Genomic DNA, 25,467 nt, shown 5'->3' on the forward strand with positions numbered 1-25,467 from the left:
AAGTACTCTCAGATGATTACGTAATTTTGAAAAATCAGATATATTTATGCTGTATCTTTGTATTATGATGTAGAAAGGCTTAATTACCAAGATCTTGGTGTGACATAGATGTCCTCTCTAAGTAGTGAATAGTATGTTCATCCTGTATTAACAATGTTGAAAATTTACACCAGTACCATAAAAACTATTCCTAAGGAAAACATCTAAAATTAAGAGTGTTTAAGTATGGCAATTTAATAGAATTTTTATATCTTAGCTTTCCATGAAAATATATTGTTCTCTTCAAGAAATAAACAAACAATGACGATAGGGTTTCAAAGATGTCTGAGAGGAAGTCAACAAGACTTGTGTTCTTAAATAACTTATTTTCAAGCGCTTTATTTTCTAGATAAACATATTTTTTTTTGTCTGTGATTGCAGAATTCTTGTAAACATTTATATTTCAAGGACAGCCTGATAGCAAAATTGGCCCCTAGATGAAGATGAAATAAACCTCAGTTAAATTTTCTTACTGGGTTATACAGACTACCTATGAAAGAGGAATGAACATGTATGACATGGAACATTTAAATTTATAAAGGTAACAGTAAAGAGTAGACATACAGCCATCACACGTTTTCTACACTATGTACTAATCATTAAATATATTGAAAAAAGGCACACTGTAAAGCACACTGGACACAAAACAAAACTTTGACACATTAACAGAATGAAAACATACAACTTTTTCTCAAACAGTTCCTAAAATCAAAGTATACCTCTAACTGGTGGGGGAGCCTCCTCTTCGTACTGAGGAACTTCTGACTCTTCCTCATATTCAGGAACTTCCTCTTTATAATAAGCAGCTTCTTCTGCATAACGGATTACTTCTTCCTCTTCATATTGAGGAGCCTCTTCATACTGAGGAACTTCTTCATACTGAGGAGCTTCCTCCTCATAGTGACTAACTTCTTCATAATGGTGGACTTCCTCCTTGTAATGGATTACTTCCTTCTCATATCTGGTGGGTTCTTCCTCTTCATGTTTTGGAATCTCTTCTTCCTCTTCATACTCAGGAACTTCAACATACACTTTTTCTCTTCGGACAACTGTCTTGCGTACTTCAGGCACTTAAAAAGATATAAATTAAAATAATCTTAAAATTTAGCACATAGGTCTTACTAATAATAAAGGTCAGAAGGTATTGTCAAATAAGAATTAAACCAAAGGAAGAACATTCCATAGAAAACAAAACAGTATTCACTGTACACGGAACATACAAGACACAAAAAACATTTATAACATATTTCAATAGTCTATCCAGTATACCTTTTGCTGGTGGTCTTGCCATTTTTTTAGGAGGATAAATTGGTACTCTTTCTTCAATGATAGCCCTCTCTGGTACATCAGGCACTTAAAAGATATGGGACATTTACATTTAAGAATTTTTTAAAGTGTTGTTTAAAAGTAAAATTATTCTTGGCAAGAAACACAAAAAGATATCTTACAAATACCTGGCTGATATACAAAAGACAAGTATGCTTTTTGACACTGGACACATAGTTATGGAAGCCATCAGACTGCTATTCAATTAAGTAAGAAAAACATTTCAGGATCCCAGTACAAGCAATTGATATGATGCCTGCTTCATCCACTGCTGCCAGCAGTGGACTTAAGCTTGCTAATGGGCAGAATTCAATATCCAAATTTAACCAATTAAAAAAATCACTAAATCCCACTATCCTCTGTTGCAGCCCCTCTCCACAACAGTGATACTTTGCACTACCTCAGTAATAAATCAAGTCCTCAGTCACTGGTAAATATTTGCATAGGAAACTCTAGATGAAGATAAGGAAGCACACAGAGAAAAATCTTCTTGAATGACTGATAATGGATAAGAACTCTGGTCTGATTAAAGGCAAAATAATTGCTCAGTGAGGAAGGTATTTTTCCTTCTCTGTCTATTGCTTTATGAAGTGGCTTGTTTGTTTAGGCATGGCAAGGAGTCATTCCCTGTAAGAGCAAGAAAATTTCCAAAAGACTAAAGTGGAATATGTTCAGTTTTAAAGATTTATCCAAGAAAGAATACACACTATTTTACAGAAGTGTATTCTCTTTTCCAGAACAGCAGTGCATTGGTCTTGTCTTCTGAGGCAAGTGTCTTGGGAAATTTTGACCAATATAACTGTAAACAGCACAGAAAATTACACCAGCAGTTTAACATCTGGGAGACTACTAGAATTGCCAAGTTAGAGAATAACTTTGGCATTTTCTTAACAGATTGGAGATCTTTTTCTAATCTTCTTAAGAGATGAAATCCATTCTGAGTAAAAAACACTAAATAGATTATTTAACTTTACACTGATGTGATTGTCTTAATCTTTGAATATGATATGAATATGATAATGCTGTTCATCAATAGCAGCAGATCTGAAAGTAGTAATTATAAGGTATCTTGTGGCTCATTTTTCACAAATCACAAGTGATAAAGCAATGAATTTTCTTTCAGAGTTGTGGACTTTGTTCAAAGCCCTTGAGCTGCCAGGTCCAATATATGGGATTGTGCTAAGTGTCTCAGCCAGGTAGGCAACAGCAGAGGTAAAGGTTTTTTTCTTTGACCTTCAGATTTTGGTGAGGAATTGCTGTTACAGAACAGGAAAGTATGTCAATATAAATGAAGGAAAAGGTCACCCTGTTTCCCTGCAAAAATTAGACAGGTGGCAAGATTTGCAAAGCAGGACCTAGTGAAATGATTGGGCTTCTGCTATGACAACAGCAGTAAGCCAGGAGGAAAGATTTAAGCCTTTTGTAAGAAAGGAATACTGCCCTGTGGTATTCTGCGTGCTTCACTTTCAGGATAAATTGGTGATCTACACAGGACATGAAATTGTGTTTTGTTGTCTTTTGTTTGTTTTTTTTGTTTTAAGTAGATGACAAGAAGTCTTTTTAGTCCATTCATACCTGTGTATGAAATCTCCTTTTCTGTGTGAAGGGAAATGGATACTTCCTCTGACATAGCCCAGTGTTCTTCTTCTGTTGGTACTTCAAAGACAAGGTCTAACATTAATATTTTTCTCTGGTGTAATACCATGTACAATAATAAATACTCCATTTGGGTTTCTTAGAAAACTAATTATTATTTCCTGACACCTCCCACATGCAGAATAATTGGAAAAAAAAATGTTTCTAGTGTTTCTCAAAGGCTCTGTTAAGGTTCCCTTGGGACTATGGTGGAACATAGTGGTGAACTTGGTAGTGTTAGGTTAATAGTTGGACTTGATGCTCTTAAGGGTCTTTTCCAATCTAAATGATTCTATGATTCTAACATTAGAACTTCAAGAAAGGTGCCAGACAAGCAGGCTTGAAACTGTGGTGGTATTGCACAAGGACAGTCTGTTCATAGATTAATCCATGGGCAGGAGTACCTTCTGGTGGTGGAGGCACTTTTCTTTTTGGAACAGCAGTGGATGCTCTTTCTTCTGTGGCAATTTTCTTCGGTGCTTCTGGCACTTTAAAGATAGTAATTGTAAGAATACTAAATTCTAAAAGAAATCACATGCTTTTTGAAGTTCATATGAAAGAATTATGGACAAACAATTATGGGGAAATAGTACATATTTACATAGCAAAGATACTTATAATAAACACAACAATCACACCAGACATACAAACATAAAGACATCTGAATTAACAGCTGAAGCTTTAATGCATAGTAGCTGGATATGCATTAAGTATTTTGAAAACTACTGGTTTTGGGGTTTCCAGGAGTAAATCCCCCAGATAAACTGGACACTTTGAAACACCATGCAATTTTAGTAACAGCAGAAATGTAGTTAAATATTAAAATAATATTTACTAAAATAGTACGTATAACATTAGAAAAATAGAAATCTAGATCAAAACACATCAAAAAGCAAGCAGCATATTCACACAGCATGAAGTAAGATGGAATGATTGAGATGAAACTCAGATGTAAATAATTTGCCTCTAGGCTTTTAAGAGACATAATTAAACCACAGAACACCACATATACAGGATACATAACAAAATCACTGAAACACAAGAAAATCACAGAAACAGAGGACATATTTGTAAGTTTGAAACACTTCATTGAATATTGACAATGTTATAAAACATTGGTGTGGGTTTTTTTTTCTAAATGTATTCATATTTATTTAACTTCTTCACTAAGTAAATGTCTTCACTCAGCTTTCCAAAGCTCTTAAGCAGCCAAAGTGATCAATGAAGCTAAATAGTGGCTAGAAAAATGCAAGGAATGCAGGTGTGTGACTGTTCTCTGTCACCTTCTGCATTCTTTTGCAAGGCAGAAGAGCATCCTTTTCACTTATAATGAAGTCAGGACAGACTGAGATTTGATTAAGCAGGCAGATGATGAGTATGAGGCACACAGACATCTGGTCTTTAGAAGACTTCTCTACTTTCAAAATAATTTGTATACCTTTAGCTGGTGGAGCTGCCACTTTCTGTGAAATTGGAACAGGTACTTTCTCTTCTGGCACAGGCTTCTTGGCCACTGCTGACATTTTTTTTTTAAAAGTTTATTTTAAAAGATTTTTAATTAATCACAGTTTATGAGCATAATCACATGACAAAACACAAATGCAGAGACTTGACATTTCTTCAAGTCAAATAAAAAAAAAGACAGCAAACGTTGAACATTACAGCTTGTGTGAGACAATTAGACATTGTAAATACAAATCAATATTCTGAAGCAAGACTTCTATTGTGTAGCTCTGAAAAATTAAGTACCTCTTTTTGGTGGAGCTTCCTCTTTTTTAGCAACTGCAACTTTTTCTTCTGTGATAATTTTCCTGTGTACTTCAGTCACTTAAAAATAATAAGTGTAAGAATATTTAATTGCAATATTTGCAATGCAGAAATATGTAAGTTTTTTCTACTTAACCTGATTTTTTAAAAAAGAAAATGCTAAGTAAACTTCAACAGCAACAAAAAGGAGACACTGCAGAAAAATGCACTTTATAGCCATAGCACAAAGATGAGTAAATAGTCAAAAGAAAGGGGAGATCCAGACAGAGGTTACAGATATTAATAAACAAAAATTTATTTAAGTAAAATGCCTAAACATGAATATTGAAAAGCCAAACAAAAAAATTCCATGATAATAATATTCTCAATTTGTTTACCTTTGGTTGATGGAGGTTCTTCAACTTCTGTCTCAAAAGTGGGCACCCGTTCTTCTATAGGTTCTTAAAAAAGATTGTGCAACTTTAGAATATTTGATTGATTTCACAAACAGGCATAAGATAAAAATTGAAGTAACACATAAATTTCATCAAGATGACACAAGCCACAGGCCACATTGTAGACAAATGGACATAAGTACGTGTTTAATATTGAAGAAATTTGATATATGAAATATGGGGTTTTTTATCAACATGCATATGTGTTAAAGATGGAATGCAGAAAAAAAAATATTTTTTGCAACACGAACAAACCACTGATATACCTCTTGCTGGTGGAGCCTCCACTTTTTTAGGCACAGGGACAAGAACTTTCTCTTTAGGAACTACTTTCTTATGAACTTCAGGAACTTTAGAAAAATAGGTAAGATGAGAAGGAAGATGAGAAAGAATATTAAAGTGTAATATTTGTAATTGTCTCTTACAATATGTTTTACTGAATTAACACAATCAATATTTTTCATAGTACAAGATGGAATATGAGACAACCATTCATCACTAGAAGCAGACACTACTCACACATCAACACGCACAAACAAGACAGTAAGACAAACATAATCCCCTTGAAGATACATCACCCAGATGAGGAACTGGTTTATACCTTTAATTCCTGGGGCTTCCTTAGGGGCAGCTGGAACTTTCGGTTCAGGGACAACTCTCCTATGCTTCTCAGGCACTTTAAAAGATTATAAATACATAGTTTTACAAAGGGGAGTAGTATCACTATAAGATTCACACATTTCCTTAATACAGAAAAACACAAATGGAGATAAACATACAGTGGAAACATAACACTTAGAATGATGAAACAACCAATATTTTGTAATTAAAAGAATGTATACCTTTAGTGGGTGGGGCTTCCTCTCTTTTAGGAACTGTTACCCTCTCCTCTATGTAGTAAGACTCTTCTTCAGTTACTTTAAAAAAGTAAAATAAAAAAATACTTGAGTTGAAGTATTTGACATCTATTACTGTCTTCACGGCTCTGGTAAGCAATAAAATATTTGTAAAACAAGAATAAGCAGTATGCTTTGCTAACAGACACCTCTGGTATTACAAAATCTACATTCAAAATATTCTGCTCCCTCTGAAGTCAATGGAAAAACTCCAAGTGGAACAGAGATTGAGCTCTCATCTTGAATTTCTGTGGAATTTGAAAATGCACTTTGAGTAAGCCTCTCTCCCAAATACTGAGAAAATTCCTTGACTAAAGCCATCCTTTGAAAATACTTTCTACAGTGTCGCTTGTAATGGAAGTTGAGTCAATCAGTGTATGTTACTGTCCTTCACAGCATTATGTTACCACCAATAACCTTGCAGGTGGAAACAATTTAGTCATTTTATGATGAAATGGTCCGAGGAACCAGAGTTATTAACCTCATTATTTTAACTGGATCAAAACAGAATTAACTACTACACTTTTCAAAATCAAGTCATAGAAATTGTAGACATCCTTAGCATTAAAGTTTATAAGATGGGAAACATATTTATATAGCAGTAATTTTTTCTTTATGAATAGAGTGGATTTTAATCCACACTATTTCTGCTACAAAACATAATTTTTTTTTTTGCTTTTGCCTAGTATTCCTGAATTGTGGTTGTACCTTCAGAAATCTCTTCTCTGTGAATGGAAATAGACACTTCCTCCATTTCTTCTTCAGCCCATTCTTCAACTGTTGGTTCTTTAAAGAAAATGTTTAGTTTTAGTATTTTCAGAGCATGGATGGATGGACGGATCACAGTGGATGGAGATGAACACCAATTCTTACAAGTTCTATATGACAATGACAGATATGCGTACAATAGAAAAAGTGATGTGCATACACATAAGTATGATTTATTCTAAATTATATGTTTTGTCCTTGCCCAATATACCCTATTGTGTGCTGTTGTATCTCTCAAATATCCTTCACTGGTCAACTCTCAGTCCATCAGAATGCCTCATCTTCCTAGGCTTCCCCATCACAACAGCTGATGGGGGAGGGAAACAAAAGTAAAAAAATCAGAGGTTGCTCCTTGATCCAGCTACATGTAAGTAAGAAGGACAGGAACAAGATGGGAAGGGTAGGTCAGGTATTGAAAGGAAAGTCTGGCATATGTGCATCTACAAATATGACTACATCGGGGGAAAACATCAGCTTGTTCTGGGGTAAAAAGTTAGTTTGCATATCCATAGGAATATATATTTGCATTCATATTCTCATAGATAACTTCCATATCTGCTTTTAAAAACATATTCATGTTTTTTAATAGAATATGTAAATTGTCTTGATTGGCTAGTTATTAATAGGATATAAAAACAGTCAAAAGGTTGATTTCAGCTATCTTGAGGCAGATATTTTGTAGAATTTTGCTAACTTAAAACAATTGATCTTAACCTTCCCTGAGTATAAGAAAGTAAACTAAAAAAGCTGGTGAGAAGCTAACACTGCAGAGAGAAATAGTATTGTTATCTGCAGGGCTACAGACAGCTTTATAGGGAGTATGAAAAATGAGTGATTACAATCCTCCTTAGCAGAGTCTAATCTCAACACTATACATCTATACTTCTTACTATGATTTCATGAGCCAAAGATCATTGTATTCAGTGGTAGAGTTTCCATTCATGTCAATGGGGTGGGATCCTGGCATTCAAGACTGAAATGGTGCATGGTGCTCAGGAGGCTCTTAACTGCCTGCAAGTCTGTAAAATGTTCAACACAAAACTCATACAAGATAACTAACACAAAATTTTTGTGTATTTTCATCTATATCTTAGACTTGCAGACAAAGCACAAGTTTCTCATTATTATCTGTTTATGGTGTACCTTCAGGTGGTGGGATTTCCTCTGGAATGGCAACAGATATTCTTTCTTCTGTAATAAGTACTCTTTCTTCAAAAGTTGCTTTCTTCTGCACTTCAGGCACTTTGAAAGATAATAATATTGAACGTATGCTTTGCTAATTCCATTGTGAAAGCAATGTTGCAAAATGCTAAATCTAAGTTTCCAAAGAATTGCTGAAGTGTACAAAGCACATAACACATAACAGAGATTAAATATTTAGAAATAATATTTTAGTAAGTATTGCACAACACATCCAACATACTGTGATGATTCATTCTCACTAAATGAGAACAGCAGAAGTCACAGAGGAATCACAAATCAATGACTGATAACAATACAGAACATACAAACAGAAGCTGAGAAACAGTGTATTCTTTCATTCTACTGAAAAGCATACCTTTAGCTGGAGGAGCTTCAACTTTTTTAGGAACAGCAGGAGATACTTTTTCTTTAGGGACAAGTTTCTTAGAAACCACAGGCACTTAAAAAAAAAAGTATTTAGTTTTAGAACATGTAAAGCGCAAAACTGGAAAAAGCATCACGTAACAGAAATGTATCATTCAGAAAGATTACAGATGGACATATTTTGCTTACAAAACACAACAGCAAATTGATACAAATACAATGTTCTAAAGACTGCAATAAATGATATTACAGTGAACAATACTATACCTTTTGCAGGTGGAGCTTCTTCTACTTTAGGAACATGTGGTATTTTTTCTTCTGGAGCAGGTTTCTTAGGTACTTCTGGCACTTCAGAAATATGAATTATAATAATGTTAAGTAACTAAAGTTACAGATGTTTTAAGACTCCATCTATAGCACAGTTATCCACAAAACTGACAAAAGATACATAGCTACTATAATTGAAGTACGAGTAAAACCAGATTCATTTAACAATCAAAACCAAAACTGGACATAAACAAGATGCTTATGATAAGAAGAAAAGAACATTATCTGTTTAAGTATACCTTTAGGTGCTGGAGCTTCCTCTCTTTTTGGAGCAGCAATTTTTTTCTCTGGCAGAACTCTCTTAGGCACCTCTGGCACTTAAAAAAGATGAAATGTAAGATAACTGAATTCTGTATTTCAAAGATTTACTGGAGAATTATAGAATTGTATTAATCCATTTGTAAGAATATCAAGACACCACATAACACATTAATATACTTTACATTAAAATGTATGAGACAAGAGCAACATATATTTGAAAAAAAATTTCACACAGAGAATTATACAGAAAAAATAATTTCTAACACAAACATGTTTATATACAGGCTAAAAAAAAAAAAATTAAAGATATTCAACATGTACATGTACACTCCATCACAAGTATACCTTTGGCAGGTGGAGGTTCTTCTTTGGGAGCAGGAATGTGTACTCTTTCTTCAGGCACTTCAGGCACAGGTTTTTTAGGCACTTCAGGAACTTTAAAGGTATTAAAATTTGTTTAAGTAAACTTTATAAGGCTTTTGAGTTTGTCTTACACGAGAACGGACATACAACATAACACATGAAGACTATATTTATTGTATGCTTACACTGAGAAGTGAATAGTAGTTAGGAAAACAGCACAGTAGTACAGGACTAGTTAAAGCCCACATTCAAAAGATGCTGTACCTTTTGCTGGGGGAGTCACCTCCTTTTTAGGAACAGCAACTTTCTTTTCTGGAACAGGTTTCTTAGGGACTTCAGGCACTTTGGAAAACATTGTCAAAGCAAAAGAGCTTTAGTGTTCAGACCACTTATCCAGAGTTCAGTAATCCAAGATTGCTTTACAGGACATAGTGTATATGTCAGGACAAGGAGCTGAGCACTGCAGCACAATACAATGTGCAACATTTTGGACATACAGTGGATTATATGAGAAAGACACTATGAAACTATATAAAATGTCGATGTTAACATTTCTGCACTAGCACCTTTTGATTGGCACTCTATTGAAGTAAAAACACCCCACCCTTGTCTGCAAAAGCCACACAATCTAAATACAAACAACAAGTACAAGATTGTTAGGAAAGAGAAGGCCCAAAGCTGAGACAAATGAAGCTGTAAACTGAGTTACAGCACAAATAAAAGAAGTAAAACTATGGAGATAATGCAAAACCAAAGCCATATAAAGAGTAAATTTGTAAACATATTCAAGAAAACATGGAAAACAATATAAGGAAAGACAATTTGTTTGTTTGTGGTGTTGTAGTTTCTGTTTGTTTTTTTTTTCTGTTTGATTGGGTTGGGTTTTTTTTATTAAGGCAGTAGAAGTACCTTTAGCTGGTGGAGCTTCTTTTTTAGGGACAGGAATGGGCTTTCTTTCTTCTGGAACATGCCGCTTTGGTATCTCAGGCACTTTAAAGAGATAGGTGGTGAACACTTATTAGATAGTAAAAATATTTGGTAAATCACAGTAGGCTACTTTCAACATGCTGGACAAGCAAACATTATATGTCAAAAATATGCTGTTTTATCAAACAGATACAATATGCTTATCTCAAAAAAAAAGCTGTTCAAATAATTATTTAAAGCAGTGATGAAGAAGAATTAGTTTTAGAAATACAACAGGGGTTGAACTTTTGACAGTAGAGCTATAGAGAGATGGAAAGATCTCCGTTCTCATATGCTATCATGTGGTAGAGTGGTACAAGCAGATAACATGAAAGTTCAGAAAAATTGTGCCCATGATGATGCAAAGATTTTATTCACCTTCGACGTGAGGGATCTCCACTTCAGAAATTATTTCTTCTTCTTCCTCTTCTTCGACTTCCTTATGTGCTACAATAGGAATTTTGAAGATATTAAATATCAATGTCCATAGTAAATCTGAAAAGCTTTTAAGAAGTTAATATGTGTGTCCAGTACATAAAGGTCACTGAAACACCCATGCTAATATGTAAAAAATATTTCATCCAGAAAACCAACAGCATACACAAATCTCACAATGAGTTTGTAATAACTGCAGATTCAAATTGTTTAAAAAATATTAAATATTGATTAGCCTTTCATTCTTAATAAATCTACCTTCAAGTGGGTAAACAGCTTCAAAGAATCTTTCTTCAACTGTTTTCTCATGCTCTGTTGGCTCTTCAAAGAAAAGCATTTAAACAATGTTAAGATAAAATAGTTGAAATATTGACATCCGTAATCTAAAGAAAACTGAGGCTACATAACACAATGACCAAAGAGAAGCAATGCATTTTGAAAGACAAATATATGATTTGTCTAAATATGTAATTGCCATGTGTAAAAATAGATTAAAAGAAAATCTACTAGGATTGAAAGATTGTTTTGATTTGGGTGCACAGATTTTTGGTTTTGTACATACCTGTGACATATGAATACTCTTCTTCTCTGTGGACAGAAACCGACATCTTTTCTTCTGAAACAGTCCATGTTTCAACTGTCGGTACTTTAAAGATAGGATTTTGTTTTAGTATTTTATATTCTAGATCCACATTAGTGGTAGTCAGCATGTGAGTTTTTATCAAATCTGTATTTGTATTGCACATTTAAGTCTTAGACATATTTAGACAGTCAGTATTCATATTCTAAAATACTGAACACAAAACAAGCATACAAATATAATATTTAGTATCTGTTAAGGACTAAAGACACAGACAACTTTAATTAAAAAAATTAAAATAAATGCATGCAGAGACTTTTGGGAATAGTATATCAGAAGCATTTCAAAGGTGGTTCTTCAAAGAAATTTTGGAACACAGAGCCATTATTATGTAAGCATAAGCCAGCAGGCAGAAGAGATTAAGAAAAAGCTAAATCACACTGCAATATCCTGTAGACTGTTCAAACAAGAACCAAAAGGCTAGCGACAAGCATGTTAAAAACAGACCTTATAAAAGATAAAAGCATGGTACACATACTATTTAAAACACTGAGAGTAGTCACAGCATGACTAGCACAACAGATCCAAGTAGATACACAGAGGTCCACGTATTCACAAGAAGCACAAGAACACACAGGGTGCTGGAAAAAATGTAAACTGCAATTGAAAGAACACTGATCTGTACCTTCCTTTTTCATAACTTTTTCCTCAATTATCATCGGTGTAGGTTTTGGTGGTAGAACTTTCTTGGTAACTGTTGGCATTAAAATTTTGTTACTCAAGTAATATATTTAGCAAAGAGATCAAAATAAGTCTACAGTTATCTAACAATGATGCTGAAAAAGCAACAAATGAGACAAACATAATCTTACTCAGTAGCTAAGTCAGGCTCCTTGGAACCATGCAAAGCAACAGAAAGAATGTGTTTGCTTCTTTTTGTTGCTATCTTCTAAAGATGCTGAGTAACTCAAGGAATTTAGTTCACAGGTTGTATCTTGACATACATTGAATTGCAGCCAACAGACTCCTGCTGCAGAACGGGAAATGCTGTACAAGAGGAGGTGGCTACCAAGAGAATAAGGATGTATCTTCATTTCACAACAGAATAATTAATCAAGAAATCCTGATAGACAGGCCGAAATGGAAGTCTGAGGAAGATGGAGGTTTCACATCTTCAGCATGGAGTGAAATACACCATTTTGCCCAGTGTAATTTTATACTCGCTTCCTTTCTTAAAGCATTGGTAGTTAGCATCTGCATTTAGTATCTTCCCCTAAAAAGGTTTTCATCTTCCTTTTATACAACTGAACAGAAGCTTTCATTACGTGTTTCAAAGACTGAAAAATTGATCAGATCTATGTTAAATGAAGACAAAGCATATGCAGATCAGCTAAGTAACAATAGCCACTACTTTCATGTAAAGATGACATTAAGGTAGTTACCCTCAGCCTGTTTGACTTTTTCTTCTGCAATCCTCTGAGTGGTTATCTCCACTTTTTCATCGACAGGTTTCTTGACAACTGTAAGTGATTCAGATATATTTATTGTTTAAATAATCTTGCAAAATATTTTCTGGACATAAACCAGGTAGAACTGGCTATTTTCTTGTTTAGGATGTTACAACGTTTGCCCATCCTGTATGTTCAACACATTATTCACTGGTGGTGAACAATGGCGGTAAAGGTACTTGTGAAACAGGTGTTCAAGTCCACCCTCCCTGGAGAGATACACAGTGATCTAACTGGAGGACACTTCTCAGAAGTACAGTGTTCAATGGCTAAAAAGCACCATCCTTGCCCAGGGCTAATATTCAGTGAGAAGGAAAGATAATTGAAGCTCAGTTTGATTTTACCAGCAATTCTTGGTTTGCTTCAACCACCATTGCCACTAGTGCTCTCTGCTTGAAAATATGAGGCAGGAGAAGAGGAAGGGTTGCCATAGGCCTTACTCATGTCACTGTGTAACATAAAGTGAACTCTCTCCTTTTCAAGGAAATGTGAATAACCACCAGTCTTCAGCTTGAAGGAGCTGCATGAGACATCTTACTCTGCATGTTCCTGTTAGTTTTGCAGGAAATTCATACCTTTACGAACTGTTACTTCTTTCTTTTCCTTCTTTTCAGCTGTAATTGCTGGTGGTTTTCGCTCAGGCACAGGCTTCTTAGGAACTTCAACTACTTTAAAAATAATAACATTGCTCAATGATGAAAAATGCATTGTCTAAAGGCCCAAATACACACGAAAGTTATTAGTTATACCATTTTAAGTTTATGAAGTTGAAAAACACACACAGAGTTTTGGAGATCCAATTGTTGCAGTAAAATTTTCTGCTTGTTTCCAAGTTTGATGGTTTCTCATGAGAGCCAAATTCTCTTCCTAGAGTCACACATGGTATTACTACCCAAAACAGTTAAAGTATGCAAGGATTTGCAAAATATAGCTATTAGCATCAAGCAATTAATGTATGAAACCTTTACTCTAAATCAAGTTTATCTAGAATACATGGAAATTATAGAAGAAATATCTAAAACAACTGACACATATCCTTACAAGCTACTAACTTGTGTTAGGTTTTAAAGGTGTCCCAACCTGCAAAGACCATTGTCAACCAAATTATAGTGTATCAATTTCTGCCTGCATCTATATTTCGCCATACTAGAGTCCTTGTCTTATCATAAAGTGCCAGTTAAAACTTGGCAGCATATTAAAGTTCAAGTTGCTCTAAGAAAAATAAAATAAAAAAAAATACTGCCTGACTCAAAATTTTTGAGCCTTAATAAAAAATATAGAAAAGTGAAGAAATAAAATGGTATGATAATTTAAATACCTTCTTCATGAATGACTTGTTTTTCTTCATAAATCACTTCTCTTTTCTCATAAGCTTCTTCCCATTCCTCTTCCTCTTCATCATAGCCTTCTTCCCTGACATAATAGTCATGGTCTTCTCCATAATCTTCTTCCCATTCTTCATAAGTTTCTCTAGGCTTTTCAAATATTTCCTTCTTTTCTTCATGGATCTCTTCTCTCTTTGCCATGGATGTTATTTTAATCTCCTTGGGCTTCTCTGGCAGCACCTCAGGAACTTAAAAAATACCCCAACAACAATAGATTATTCATATCATAGCCTGGAATTTGCAAGGTGTATTAGATGTTCACAGTTAGTGAAATTATTTCACCATCACAGACTGTTTAAAGAAGTTACTGTTTCTTAAGCAGTCCTAATCAGCTTGGATTTTAAATGTGTATGTTTTTAACATGAAGACAAAAACCAAACAGGTTTGATTGATTCAAGGTAATTTGAAACAAATTGCTTTCTTTCCACAAGGTAATTTTACTATTTTTAAAAAAGTTTTTTTTTAAAAAAAAAAGAAAAAAAAGTTACCTTTAGGTGGTGGGACTTCTTCAGGACCTTTTTTAACCACCTTTTTGGATACTTTCTTTACTGGAACCTTTTTTTCTGCTTAAAACAAATATATTTTTAAATGTAAATTAAAAAAAAAAAAGTCATAATGAAACATGTACACATTCTCTAAATACTTTAAGTATTCTTACCCGGCTTTTTCTCCTCTGGTGGTGGAACAAGAGGCAGAAGAATAGGAATAGGGGCAGCTTGTAGGAAAAATGAAATATTTAGAATGAAATGTGAGTATGATATTTTCTTGTAAAGGAAAAAAAAATCCCAGTGCATTTGAAAAATAGATGAGATTATTTTATTGTAGCTGCAGAATAAGAGCAAACATGGTGCTCATTCTGACAGTTTACTGTAGCTGGAAGAAAATATTTTGAGTGGGAATTACCAGTCTACCTTTATTTGAACCCTGACCCTTTTCGGCCTCATTATCCTTACTGCTGTCACTCTCTTATTTTGCTGACAGTAATTCATCTCAATATCAAATCTTTCCCCTCCTGCTGCCACGGCAAGCATTCACAAAATTTTCCTTGAAATGAAATCAAGAAGATTGAACTTTTAAGGTTCATAGTAAACTACTGAAAGTAACAGAAATATATGTAATGTTTGTAATTTATAGTCCAATACCAGAGTCTGGGGATAGACCATTTGCAATAAACATGCAATCCATTGTATGGCTTTGAAAGAATATTTTTCGCGCCCCCCCCCCCAAGAGTAGTAATTCAGACAGCTTGTTTAAAAGATATTTCTCTGGTGAAAAGAAGAAAAGGTGAAAATAAAGAATGATCAGGAGAGGAAAATGGAAATAAAAGGAAGATGGAATGGACAAGAGACTGGTAGGAAAACAAGATGGAAAAGACAAACTCTTTTTAAGAGAAAAGACTTCATTCCTACTACTACCTGTGTATAGTTTTAACCTTCCACACAGCAAAGCAAGCCTATCCAAGCCAAGCCTTGCTCATATCATATTTGTATAGAGACAATTAATTAGGTCTTATCAGTGAGGTGTCTAAGGTTGAGTGCACTCTCAGCAAGTTTGCAGATGACACCGAGCTAAGTGGTATGGCTGACATGCATGAGGGAAAGGATGCCACCCAGAAGGACCTGGACAAGCTTGAGAAGTGGGCCTCATAAGGTTCAACAAGGTCAAGTGCAAGGTCCTGCACCTGGGTCAGGGACAACCCCTGATATCAATACAGGCTAGGGGATGAACGGATTGAGAGCAGCCCTGCCAAGAAGGACTTGGGAGTACTGGTGGATGAAAAACTGGACATAAGGCAGCAATGTGTGCTTGCACCCCAGGAAGTCAACCATATCCTCAGCTGCACTGAAAGGAGCTTAGCCAGCAGGTCAAGAGAGATGATTCTCCCCCTTTACTCTGCTCCGGTGAGACCCCACCCGGAGCACTGCATCCATCTCTGGAGTCCTCAGCGCAGAAAAGACATGGACCTGTTGGAGCAAGTCCAGAGGAGGGCTACAAAAATTATCAGAGGGCTGGAGAACCTCTTCTATGAAGACAGGCTGAGAGAGTTGGGGCTGTTCAGCCTGGAGAACAGGAGGCTCCAGGGAGACCTTATAGTGGTCTTACAGTACCTAAAGGGGGCTTATGAGAAAAATGGGGAGAAATGCTTCAGTAGGGCCTGTTGTGACAGGACAAGGGATAATGGATTTAAAATAGAAGAAAGCAGATTCAGACTTGATATAATGAAAAAAATTTTTACAATGAGGGTGGTGGAACAATGGAACAGGTTGCCAAGAGAGGTGGTTGATGCCCCATCCCTGGAAACATTCAAGGCCAGGCTGGATGAGGCTCTGAGCAACCTGATGTAACTGAAGATGTCCGTGCTTCTTGCAGGGAGGTTGGACTAGATGACCTTTAAAGGTCCTTTCCAATCCAACCTATTCTACGATTTTTCTCTGAGGTTCCCACTGGCCTGGTTCTTCAGTACAGATATAAAATACCACTATGGAACAAGTATGGTTTGTTACCCTACCTTCAGCTGTTTTTTGAGGTGGAACTGCAACCTTGGCATCAGGAACATCTAGAAAATCAAAATGTTTAATTGACTTAATAATAATAATAATATTTGAATATGCTGTTCCCAAGAACAGTAGTCCATGGCCCTTTAGGTTTTCTATTCTAACATACAACGATTGTACCTTGTTCCTCAAGAATAAGCTAGCTGACCAATAGATAAATAATTGCATTAATCTTTCAGTCTGGACAGACTCTTAACTATTTAATTTTATTTCTAAATAGTTCTTGCATAACTTTGGAGTAGCATAATTTTTTGCACGAACTATGCAAATAGTTCTTGCATAATTAAGAACATTCAGAAAATGATATAATTATATATCATAAGGAGACAAATGCTACCCATTTTGGATCCTTGGTTATTTTTTTTTCAGTTGTGCAGAGGACAAAATCTATTCACTGGCACCTTTTCTTTGTTTTATTTTTCAGTCATTCAAACAAAAATAAACCTTGTGTTTTAGAGAATGTGCCTTCCCACACTGTACAACATAGGACTCTAGATAAATTAATATCACTGACTCTGGAGTTATCACAGTATTCACTGTCACTATTTATGAGAATAAATAATTCCTCATATCTATGGTTGAAGAATATTTTTTTTTTCAAAGTGTAGGTTTGACTTACTGTAACCAGGACAAAAAGGATTTGAAAATAAAAAATAAAGCAGACAATTTACTAAATCTATGACAGAGTACAGACATGATCTTGTGCCAGTCTTGCTCATGATCTTTACCTGGTGGCTTCAACTCCAGTTTGATTTCTGCAAAAGAATATTAGATTTCTCTTAGGACTATTTATTTTTCCAGAGTCATGTTTCAAATTCACAAATTTGGAGATGGCTATGATGACAAATTTGTTTAGCAACTTTGCTAACCTTTGGTTACCAGATAGAGCTCTGCAGTGCTTCTTGCTTCTCCTCTTGGTTCAAGACGAGCAATTACAGAATATACACCTGTAATAGCCAAGAATGTTCGTATTTATATGCCTTTCTGATTAAAAAAACAGACAACAAAATCAGATAAAAGAATGGCACAAATATCCCAAGCTTTTTTACCTTCATCTTCTGCAGTAACATTGTGAATAGTCATATAGTGACAGCGACCTTCACTTCTGAAGCTGTACTTGGGACTCTCTATCAGTTCAGTGGGGCCTTTATACCATGTCACAACTGCATCATCGAAAGACACCTCGCACTCAAAGGTTGCAGACTGGTGTTCACTCACTACAATGTTCTGTATGCTCTTTGTGAACTGAATTGGTTCCGCTGTTTTTAGAAACAAAAAATATATTAATTGTTATGCACCATCAGGCCATTTAGCTTATCTAATTCCTTCTCATTGTTTTCATAATAATGGCTAAATTGTAATAAGAGATAATAACAATAGATCTTGAAAAAGTAGAGTAAGAAAAAGAGATTCCATCTTCTGTGAAGTTTTCTATGTAAGAATGAAGATTAGAAGACATAAGAATACAACTATAAAAAGATTTCTGTGTAGATAAATTATACAAGAGAAGCCATTAAGGAAATTAAAGATAAAGAATAATTAAGAAAAAGAGGAAATCCAAGGAAAATAGAAGAGTATCAGAGAAAAAGAAAATAAAAGCAAGTACGACTCAGATTGTTTGAGGGCCAGGGGACATTAGTAATGGTGATTAGTTAAAAATACTAACTTACACAAGTATGTGATATATTGCTCAAAGAGAACGGGGAGCAAAATCTCTTGTTTAGTCCATTTCCAAGTTTGAGAACACCTCTTTAAGAAATTCCTTTTATTTTCATTTGTTCTGTTAATGGAACATCCAGAAACTGTTTATCACTACTGTAATAAAGAGATTCTGTATCTGTTTACAAACCTTCAATGGCCAGATCTGCAGTTGTTTCTAGATTGTCAAGCTTGCAGGTATACTGTCCCTGGTCTTCTGTTCTAACATCCTTGATGATGAGTTTGTGTACTTTGTCAGAGACTTGTGTTGAATATCGCCCTCCTATCTTAATGGGTCTCCCATTTCTATACCACTGAGACTTGGCATTTGGGATAGAGAATTGACAAGACAGCGTGCATGTGTTTCCTTCCTTGAAAGTAGTATCGTGAAGATGCCGTTCAACTGCAGGTTCTATTAGCATGTTAAAACATATATTTTAGCAGTGGAATAATTAACACATAAATTAATTCAAATACATATGTTAAAAGTACACTTACCGATCACAGTTAGCCTAGCACTGGCAATGTGTGGGCCACACACTATTCTGAAATTTCCCTGATCTTCCAGTTGGCAGTTCCTGATTCTCAGTATATGGCGATCACCTTCAATTCTAATTTCATATTTGTCACTGGAGTCCAGTTTCTGGGTTCCCTTGTACCATGAAAGTTTAATTTCTGGATAGTTAATTTTAATCTCACATTCAAAGACAGCATCCTCATCTGTTAAAACTGTCTGATTTTCAATGTCTTTGATCAGAGTAATAGGCTGAAAAATATTAGTTTTAATTAGTTTAAAGTTCCTTGTTATGGCTTTGAATATTTCACAAATGAGTCCAAACATATGTTACCTCTGTCTGTAAGAGTCGTTGCTGAATAAAAGCTACAAGTTCATCAAACTCCTGATCTTCTCTCCGAGCTTTTTCTGTAAGCTCAATTTCCTATAAAAAGGCAGAAAATACTTAAAGATTAAAGGATACTAAACATCAAGTTGTCATGTTTATCCAACATAGAATTAGTTCCTACATCAAAGTTTCTGTAACTGTACTGTAACTAGTGTATCTTCCAAGCTTAAAAATTGCAGCCAATTTGTGAAGACAGAACATACTTGGCCAGAAGGCCCATTCCTTCTTCTTGGGTTTATGCATGCAAGATATTGAGAACTGTCAGTAAAAGATCTAAAGAAGAATCAGAAATTCCTGCACACACAGTAACATCAGAGCATGGACACCAAGTCTGTTCAAAGGAGCCGTGCTACTCCTAACAAAGCCAATGCTGCAGTCATGCTGTATCTTACCAATCTATGGCTTTCTTCTGCTTGAGTTTGCTTTAGTAACTCAAAGGCTTGCAGGAGGCCACGGAAATCTGTAATTCCATACATGCGAGCATATTTCTCATATTCTTTGGGATCTACATTTTTGAGAAGTTCCAAGATATCAATAGGTTGCTCTTCCTCTTCTTCCTTCCTTTTTGTTGGAGTGCTATTCAAATGAATAACATAAGTTAAATATACTATTCACTGAAAAAAATGAATCAGCTTAGAGTTGCCCTGTGAAGTGGAATCCTATAGTTTAGTCTAGTCAGATGCTTCTATTTTTAGTACAGTTATTCCTAATTAACAAATATCTAAAAGTTATATCTTGATCTGAAATACAGAATAAAAAGTGTTTCTTCTTTTTGATGCAAATTACAACTTTCCGTATACCTTTTCAGTTTTGCCCTGAGATCCCCTTCAACAACTTCTTTCTTTCTTTCTTCCACTTGTAGGTTTACACTCCTCTCAATTTCACCATGTTGGTTAAAAGCTACACATTTGTACATGCCAGAATCAGTTTTTATTGTGTCCTTTATTTCTAGTTTGGCTTCATCTCCTCTCTGTTGGATTATAATGCGACCTCCTTGGTTGAGTTGCCTCCATTTTCCCTTCATCCATTTAACATTTGGAATTGGGTCTCCTCCAACTTTTGCAATAAATCTTGCAACAGTCTCTGCAGAAATATGCAAATGAGGAAACTAAGTCTTTCCAGCTGTCTATGACAGCAGGACATAATCTCAAACAAAAGGTGTAGGCAAATAGAAGATAATGTGCTTTTTTGAAAAGAGTTCTTACTTTCCATGACTTTGATACTCTGAGGCTCTGACACAAAATAAAGCTTTCCTTCCACTTCTGCTTTCTTAGCTGCTGGTGCAACTGCTGGTTTTTCTAAAAAATGGAGTCAAACAATTAAAAGAGAAGGTTTCATGTAAGAGTTTGTGTTCCTGGGTGATGATGCTTCCAAAGGAATTGTAAAAAAGGAATTAACTACAGAGATTGAACAAAATATCATACAAGAGATAAAAATGTAAAATACTTTCATATTGTTTTAATTAACTTATATTTTACTTTTCAGATTAAACTGAACACTGTCGACCATATTGTGCTGTTCATTAACTTCAGACAGGTCATTTATATTCTGCATGGATGCAAATTCATAGATAGATATGCAAATAAGAAGCCTAATTTTCTAAAATGGATCAGTTTTTAGTGAAGTAGTCTCTTCTGTCTATTTCTGGAAATTTCACCCTCAGAGTTACTTGCATCTTTTTACCAGTGATCTGTTACATTCTTTTTTTTTCTTTTTTTTCTTTTCCATAGTTCTTAGCCTTGTGGCTACTCATGTAGTGAAAAAGATACAATTTCTACATATTACTGAACTCTTATGTTTTTTATGCAGTGGTAAGACTAGACCTACATGGAAAGACTCATGCTTAGGCAATATTTACTTTCAGCTGAAAGGTAAAAACATCTTAGTGTTGTAACAGTCCTGAAGCAGTTAACCTCTAAGGCCACATGCTCAGTCAAATTCCTTTTGTATTTCCCCTTAATAAACACCACTGTTCCCATTCTTTCTGTAAAATATGCATGTCCAAGTAATTTCACTCATTTAGCTTGCCTTTTTCTTAAATTTGGTGTTTAGATTTAGAAACTAAATTCTTAATCTTTTTGGCAAGAATATACTATTGATTTAATGCTGATCTCTCACTGTTTATGTCACTATTCATATATAAATTATTGTTAAATAATTTAACAGATTGTACAGTTTTGGAAAGAACTAAAAAATACTAGTTGTTTGCTATTAGATTATTAACATTTTTGTTCCAAGAAAATAAAGCAGGATGGAATTTTGTTTTAAATTTCCATTCTATGCCTTGACTTTCTCCATGTTACTGTACCTTTAATTGTCACTTTAGATTTGCAAGTATCCGTGCCAGCTGCATTTGAAGCTTTGCATACATATTCTCCTGAATCAGATTTGGTAGCTGCAGCAAGTTCCAGAAGAGCTACTCCATGAGCAAAGCTGAAGTTGCATCTGTCTGAAGCTCTTATTTCTCTTCCTGCCTTCAGCCACTGAATCCGAATTGGCTGCGATCCTTGGACATGGCAGGTAAGCTGTAGGGTATCACCTTCCTCTGCTACTGCTGGCTGAAGAGGCTGGACAAAAACTGGTGGCTTCTTAGGTTCTGGAATATGAAAATGCTTGAGTGAATACTCAAGGAAGGCAAGTATTAGTAAGAATGCAAGAGAAAAAGTGATACATGTGATTCTTTAGAAGACAACAGCAAGGAATGAAGGAGGTTAAATAGAAGTTTGAGAACGTCAATCATAGCTTTAGAAAATGAAATAAATATCAAGAGTATGTTTTCTATGTAAACATGCAAGAAATATCTTTTCTTCACACAGCAAGGACATTCACATGCAAAAAAACAGTATAAGAACTAAAGCACTGCTATTAGGCTGCAAAACTATATAAGCACCTTTGAAGAAAAAAGTATGCAATCTCCTGTAAGAGTATTATCATGAAGTGCCATGCTGCCACAACACATTGTCAAGGCTGCCCAGCTTAAATGTAATTGCACAGAAAAAAACTGTTATGCCATTAAAAGAGAACGATTAAAAATTCAACAGAAATGTTGCATAAAGTTTTCAATGTTTACTTTAGATCAATGATAGCAAATAGTGAAAAAGTAAAGAAGCCCCTCGCTGGAAAATACTGTTTTATTTTATTAACAAAATTAAATTAATTCCTTGATTTTGTGGTTTAACTCAGTTTTATCTTGTCCATCTCAGGACAAATTACTACTGTTACGGTAAGTAAAACTAGCTCATAAGATAGAAGCTGTATATTTATAGCTAACATACAACAAAGAAAAGCAAGAAGCAGAGAAAAATAAGACTTCAACTAACCTCTGATAACAACAGAAGACGTACACAACACGCTTCCTGCTTCATTGGACACTTTACACGTATATAAACCAGCATCTGATTGTTCTACACTCTTTATATGCAAAAGTAAAGTATTATTTTTGAAAGATATTTCACAATGAGGGCTTGAATGAACTTCCTGATTGTTTTTATACCAAGCAACAGTAAAAGGCTGAGAGCCAGAAACACGGCCCTCAAGTTTAAGTTCATTCCCTTCTGTTTCTTCTACTGCTTCAGACAGTTTCTTAGTAAAAATAGGTGGAGTTTTTCGTTCTGTAAAAAAAGAACATATTATTCAAATTCTATGAATCAAACTTGAAATGAAAAATTCTAAAGAAAATGTTTCAAGAAAAATTTGAACATTGGGGAACTGATATTTGCTTTCACTTAAATAGAATTTATTTTTTTAAGTGAAAGTATGCCAAGATAAACAGCAGGTGTCTTGCTCTTAAAGGCACTGTCATAGTTGATTTTCCTAATAAAAAAAAAAAAATCCTCTTATATTTATTTAAATCAAATGCCATTTAAAAAAACCCTAATATTTTTGTCGAGTTCGCAAGAAAGAAATAGGTCAAAATCTATGAAGAAACTAGGCTGAAGAAAATTCTGCTTCCATTGCTGTTAGTGAGCCTTCCTAATTCCCTTAAGAGACCCACGGGTATCTCCAGGTAGGTACTTTCAGGCTATATCTCAAAAGTTTTTCTCAAACTGATCTTGCAGTAATAAAGCTAACTTCCTTTATAACTAAAGGAAGAAATATGTACATGTAATGCATTATCTGTTCAGTACCTTTAACAGTCAGTTGAGCTGTGCAAGAGTCCTTTCCAACTTCATTGCTAGCATAGCATGTATACTGTCCAGAGTCTCCCCTGTCAACACTCAAGATGGTCAAGTGGGCTGTGTTGTCTACATAACTGATCTGGTAGTTTCTTCCTGTTCTAATCTCTTGGTTATCTTTTGCCCAAGTGACTCTAATAGGTTGTGTTCCAGAAACGTGACACTCAAAGTCAACACTTTCTCCAATAATACCATCCACAGGTGCAATTGGAATGTCAAAGAATGGAGGAGTTTTCCCTTCTGAAGAGTGAAAGAAATAAAAAACTATTAGTTTAAAATCTTGATTTGCTTTAAAGTTCTGTGAAACAAATATTATTTGTACAATATTAAATCCATATATAAAGCAAAAGCTAAATTTAAGATATTTCTATTAAATATTTCAGAGCCTACCAACCTGTAAGGACAAGCCTGCCACTAGAAGAAGCAGTCCCAATCGCATTTGTAGCTGTGCAGGTATATTGCCCAGTAAGACTCCTATCTGTCTTCAAAATCTGTAGAGTTGCTACATTATCTATGAAGGATGTGTGAACATTGTAGTCCTCTTTTACACGTACACCGTCTTTCAACCAAGATACTTCAATAGGTTCTGAACCAGCAATGCCACAATCAAATGTAACTGGTAAGCCAACAGTTTCATGAATGTCTCTCAATTTTCGTGTAAAAGAAGGAGGCAGTTTACGCTCTGTAAGAAAGCAGGTATTTAGAGTGAGAGCTTTCAGAAGACATGCACCTATTGCTGTACTTGCCAATAATCACTGCCTAATAGAGTATGCTGGATTTTCGCTTATAACTCCTGACTAAAACTGTTATTCAGTATATCACTTATTTGGAACCTGATGTGAAAAGAGCACTGTGTATATGGTTGCAGGAAAATGTATAACCATTCTGCCCTCAGTTACACCCAGTGAGATATTTAACCCTCAGGATTGCTAATGGTGGAAACAATCAAAGCAATATCCTCAGTGAGGAAGGAAGATGCAGACCCTTGTATCCCTACAGAAGAGCTGCGGTCAGTAAGAAACATATTTTTATTAGCTTTACTGGTAGGCCTTTGTTAATAGAAGACAGTGCCACAGGGTATGTTACACATCAAGAAACAGTAAAGTGTTTAACAAGGAAAAGGTAATCTTTGTTTTTCGAAATAGCAAAGCATACTTAAGAAAAATAGGCCATTTTTCTATTTTTAAAAATTAAATATTCACCTTGAACTGTCAGTAAAGATGATGAAGCAGCCTCCCCAACAGTGTTTTCTACTTTGCAGATGTACTCCCCACTGTCACTACTGTCTACCTGGCTGAAAACCAGAGTAGCAATTTGGTTCTTAAAGTGCATTTTCATAGTAGCAGTTCCTCTCAGCTTCGTATCACCTTTGTACCATGAAACAATCATTTCTGGTGTTCCAGCAACCTGGCACTGTAAGGATGCAGAATCCCCAACAGTCACTTGCACTGGCTCCAAGGGTGTAATGAAGTAAGGTGGTTCTGAAGAACAAACACACACCATTAGCATAAAAAGCTTTTACACAGTGACCGTTAGTAGCTCAAATAACACTTGATGAAGTCATGGTGGCTTGACGCACCTAGTATTGTGATTGCACAATGACAATTATCTTGTCCAGAATCGTTTTCAATATGACAAGAATATTGCCCCTGATCTTCTAGTTTGCTACTAGGGATTTCCAGTATGGCAGATGTTTCTGTTGTGGTGATGCTATATTTCTCAGAGTGCATTATTTTTACTCCATTTTTCTTCCATGTCACTGAAATTGGTGGAGTACCCATGTATGTGCATTCCAAGATTAAATTTTTCCCTTTCTCTACACTTAAATCGTTCACCTTCTTCACAAATTTGGCTGGTTCTATAATGAACAATGGGAAGAAA

At 35.1% G+C, this 25,467-nt stretch overlaps 1 protein-coding gene across 27 annotated transcripts in view; it reads right to left on the minus strand.

The window, feature by feature from the left end:
• The window catches only part of TTN (titin), a 249,366-nt gene that overhangs the window by 141,765 nt on the left and 82,134 nt on the right, over positions 1 to 25,467 (minus strand). For 16 of the 27 annotated variants that reach the window (XM_086750513.1, XM_086750508.1, XM_086750509.1 and 13 more), the window contains 43 exons: positions 25,166 to 25,444; positions 24,789 to 25,067; positions 23,981 to 24,268; positions 23,539 to 23,826; positions 22,732 to 23,022; positions 21,720 to 22,007; positions 20,617 to 20,709; positions 20,212 to 20,494; positions 19,804 to 19,987; positions 19,358 to 19,447; positions 19,008 to 19,275; positions 18,661 to 18,921; positions 17,861 to 18,070; positions 17,681 to 17,758; positions 17,540 to 17,566; positions 16,766 to 16,813; positions 14,915 to 14,971; positions 14,745 to 14,822; positions 14,190 to 14,444; positions 13,447 to 13,539; positions 12,806 to 12,883; positions 12,049 to 12,117; positions 11,346 to 11,429; positions 11,042 to 11,104; positions 10,727 to 10,795; positions 10,292 to 10,372; positions 9,647 to 9,724; positions 9,365 to 9,454; positions 8,998 to 9,075; positions 8,699 to 8,779; positions 8,424 to 8,507; positions 8,009 to 8,107; positions 6,806 to 6,883; positions 6,044 to 6,118; positions 5,803 to 5,877; positions 5,468 to 5,551; positions 5,145 to 5,207; positions 4,750 to 4,827; positions 4,439 to 4,516; positions 3,405 to 3,488; positions 2,941 to 3,021; positions 1,309 to 1,392; positions 759 to 1,109 (listed from right to left, as the gene is read on the minus strand). In XM_086750513.1, coding sequence (XP_086606639.1) covers positions 759 to 1,109; positions 1,309 to 1,392; positions 2,941 to 3,021; positions 3,405 to 3,488; positions 4,439 to 4,516; positions 4,750 to 4,827; positions 5,145 to 5,207; positions 5,468 to 5,551; positions 5,803 to 5,877; positions 6,044 to 6,118; positions 6,806 to 6,883; positions 8,009 to 8,107; positions 8,424 to 8,507; positions 8,699 to 8,779; positions 8,998 to 9,075; positions 9,365 to 9,454; positions 9,647 to 9,724; positions 10,292 to 10,372; positions 10,727 to 10,795; positions 11,042 to 11,104; positions 11,346 to 11,429; positions 12,049 to 12,117; positions 12,806 to 12,883; positions 13,447 to 13,539; positions 14,190 to 14,444; positions 14,745 to 14,822; positions 14,915 to 14,971; positions 16,766 to 16,813; positions 17,540 to 17,566; positions 17,681 to 17,758; positions 17,861 to 18,070; positions 18,661 to 18,921; positions 19,008 to 19,275; positions 19,358 to 19,447; positions 19,804 to 19,987; positions 20,212 to 20,494; positions 20,617 to 20,709; positions 21,720 to 22,007; positions 22,732 to 23,022; positions 23,539 to 23,826; positions 23,981 to 24,268; positions 24,789 to 25,067; positions 25,166 to 25,444 — 5,823 coding nt within the window. The remainder of the gene's footprint in view (positions 1 to 758; positions 1,110 to 1,308; positions 1,393 to 2,940; positions 3,022 to 3,404; positions 3,489 to 4,438; positions 4,517 to 4,749; positions 4,828 to 5,144; positions 5,208 to 5,467; positions 5,552 to 5,802; positions 5,878 to 6,043; positions 6,119 to 6,805; positions 6,884 to 8,008; positions 8,108 to 8,423; positions 8,508 to 8,698; positions 8,780 to 8,997; positions 9,076 to 9,364; positions 9,455 to 9,646; positions 9,725 to 10,291; positions 10,373 to 10,726; positions 10,796 to 11,041; positions 11,105 to 11,345; positions 11,430 to 12,048; positions 12,118 to 12,805; positions 12,884 to 13,446; positions 13,540 to 14,189; positions 14,445 to 14,744; positions 14,823 to 14,914; positions 14,972 to 16,765; positions 16,814 to 17,539; positions 17,567 to 17,680; positions 17,759 to 17,860; positions 18,071 to 18,660; positions 18,922 to 19,007; positions 19,276 to 19,357; positions 19,448 to 19,803; positions 19,988 to 20,211; positions 20,495 to 20,616; positions 20,710 to 21,719; positions 22,008 to 22,731; positions 23,023 to 23,538; positions 23,827 to 23,980; positions 24,269 to 24,788; positions 25,068 to 25,165; positions 25,445 to 25,467) is intronic. The other 11 variants (XM_086750495.1, XM_086750496.1, XM_086750494.1 and 8 more) reach the window with 11 other exon arrangements.

The sequence above is a fragment of the Chlamydotis macqueenii genome, chromosome 6, assembly GCF_036417535.1.
Source record: "Chlamydotis macqueenii isolate bChlMac1 chromosome 6, bChlMac1.mat, whole genome shotgun sequence".
In the NCBI taxonomy this organism is placed as follows: Eukaryota; Metazoa; Chordata; class Aves; order Otidiformes; family Otididae; genus Chlamydotis; species Chlamydotis macqueenii.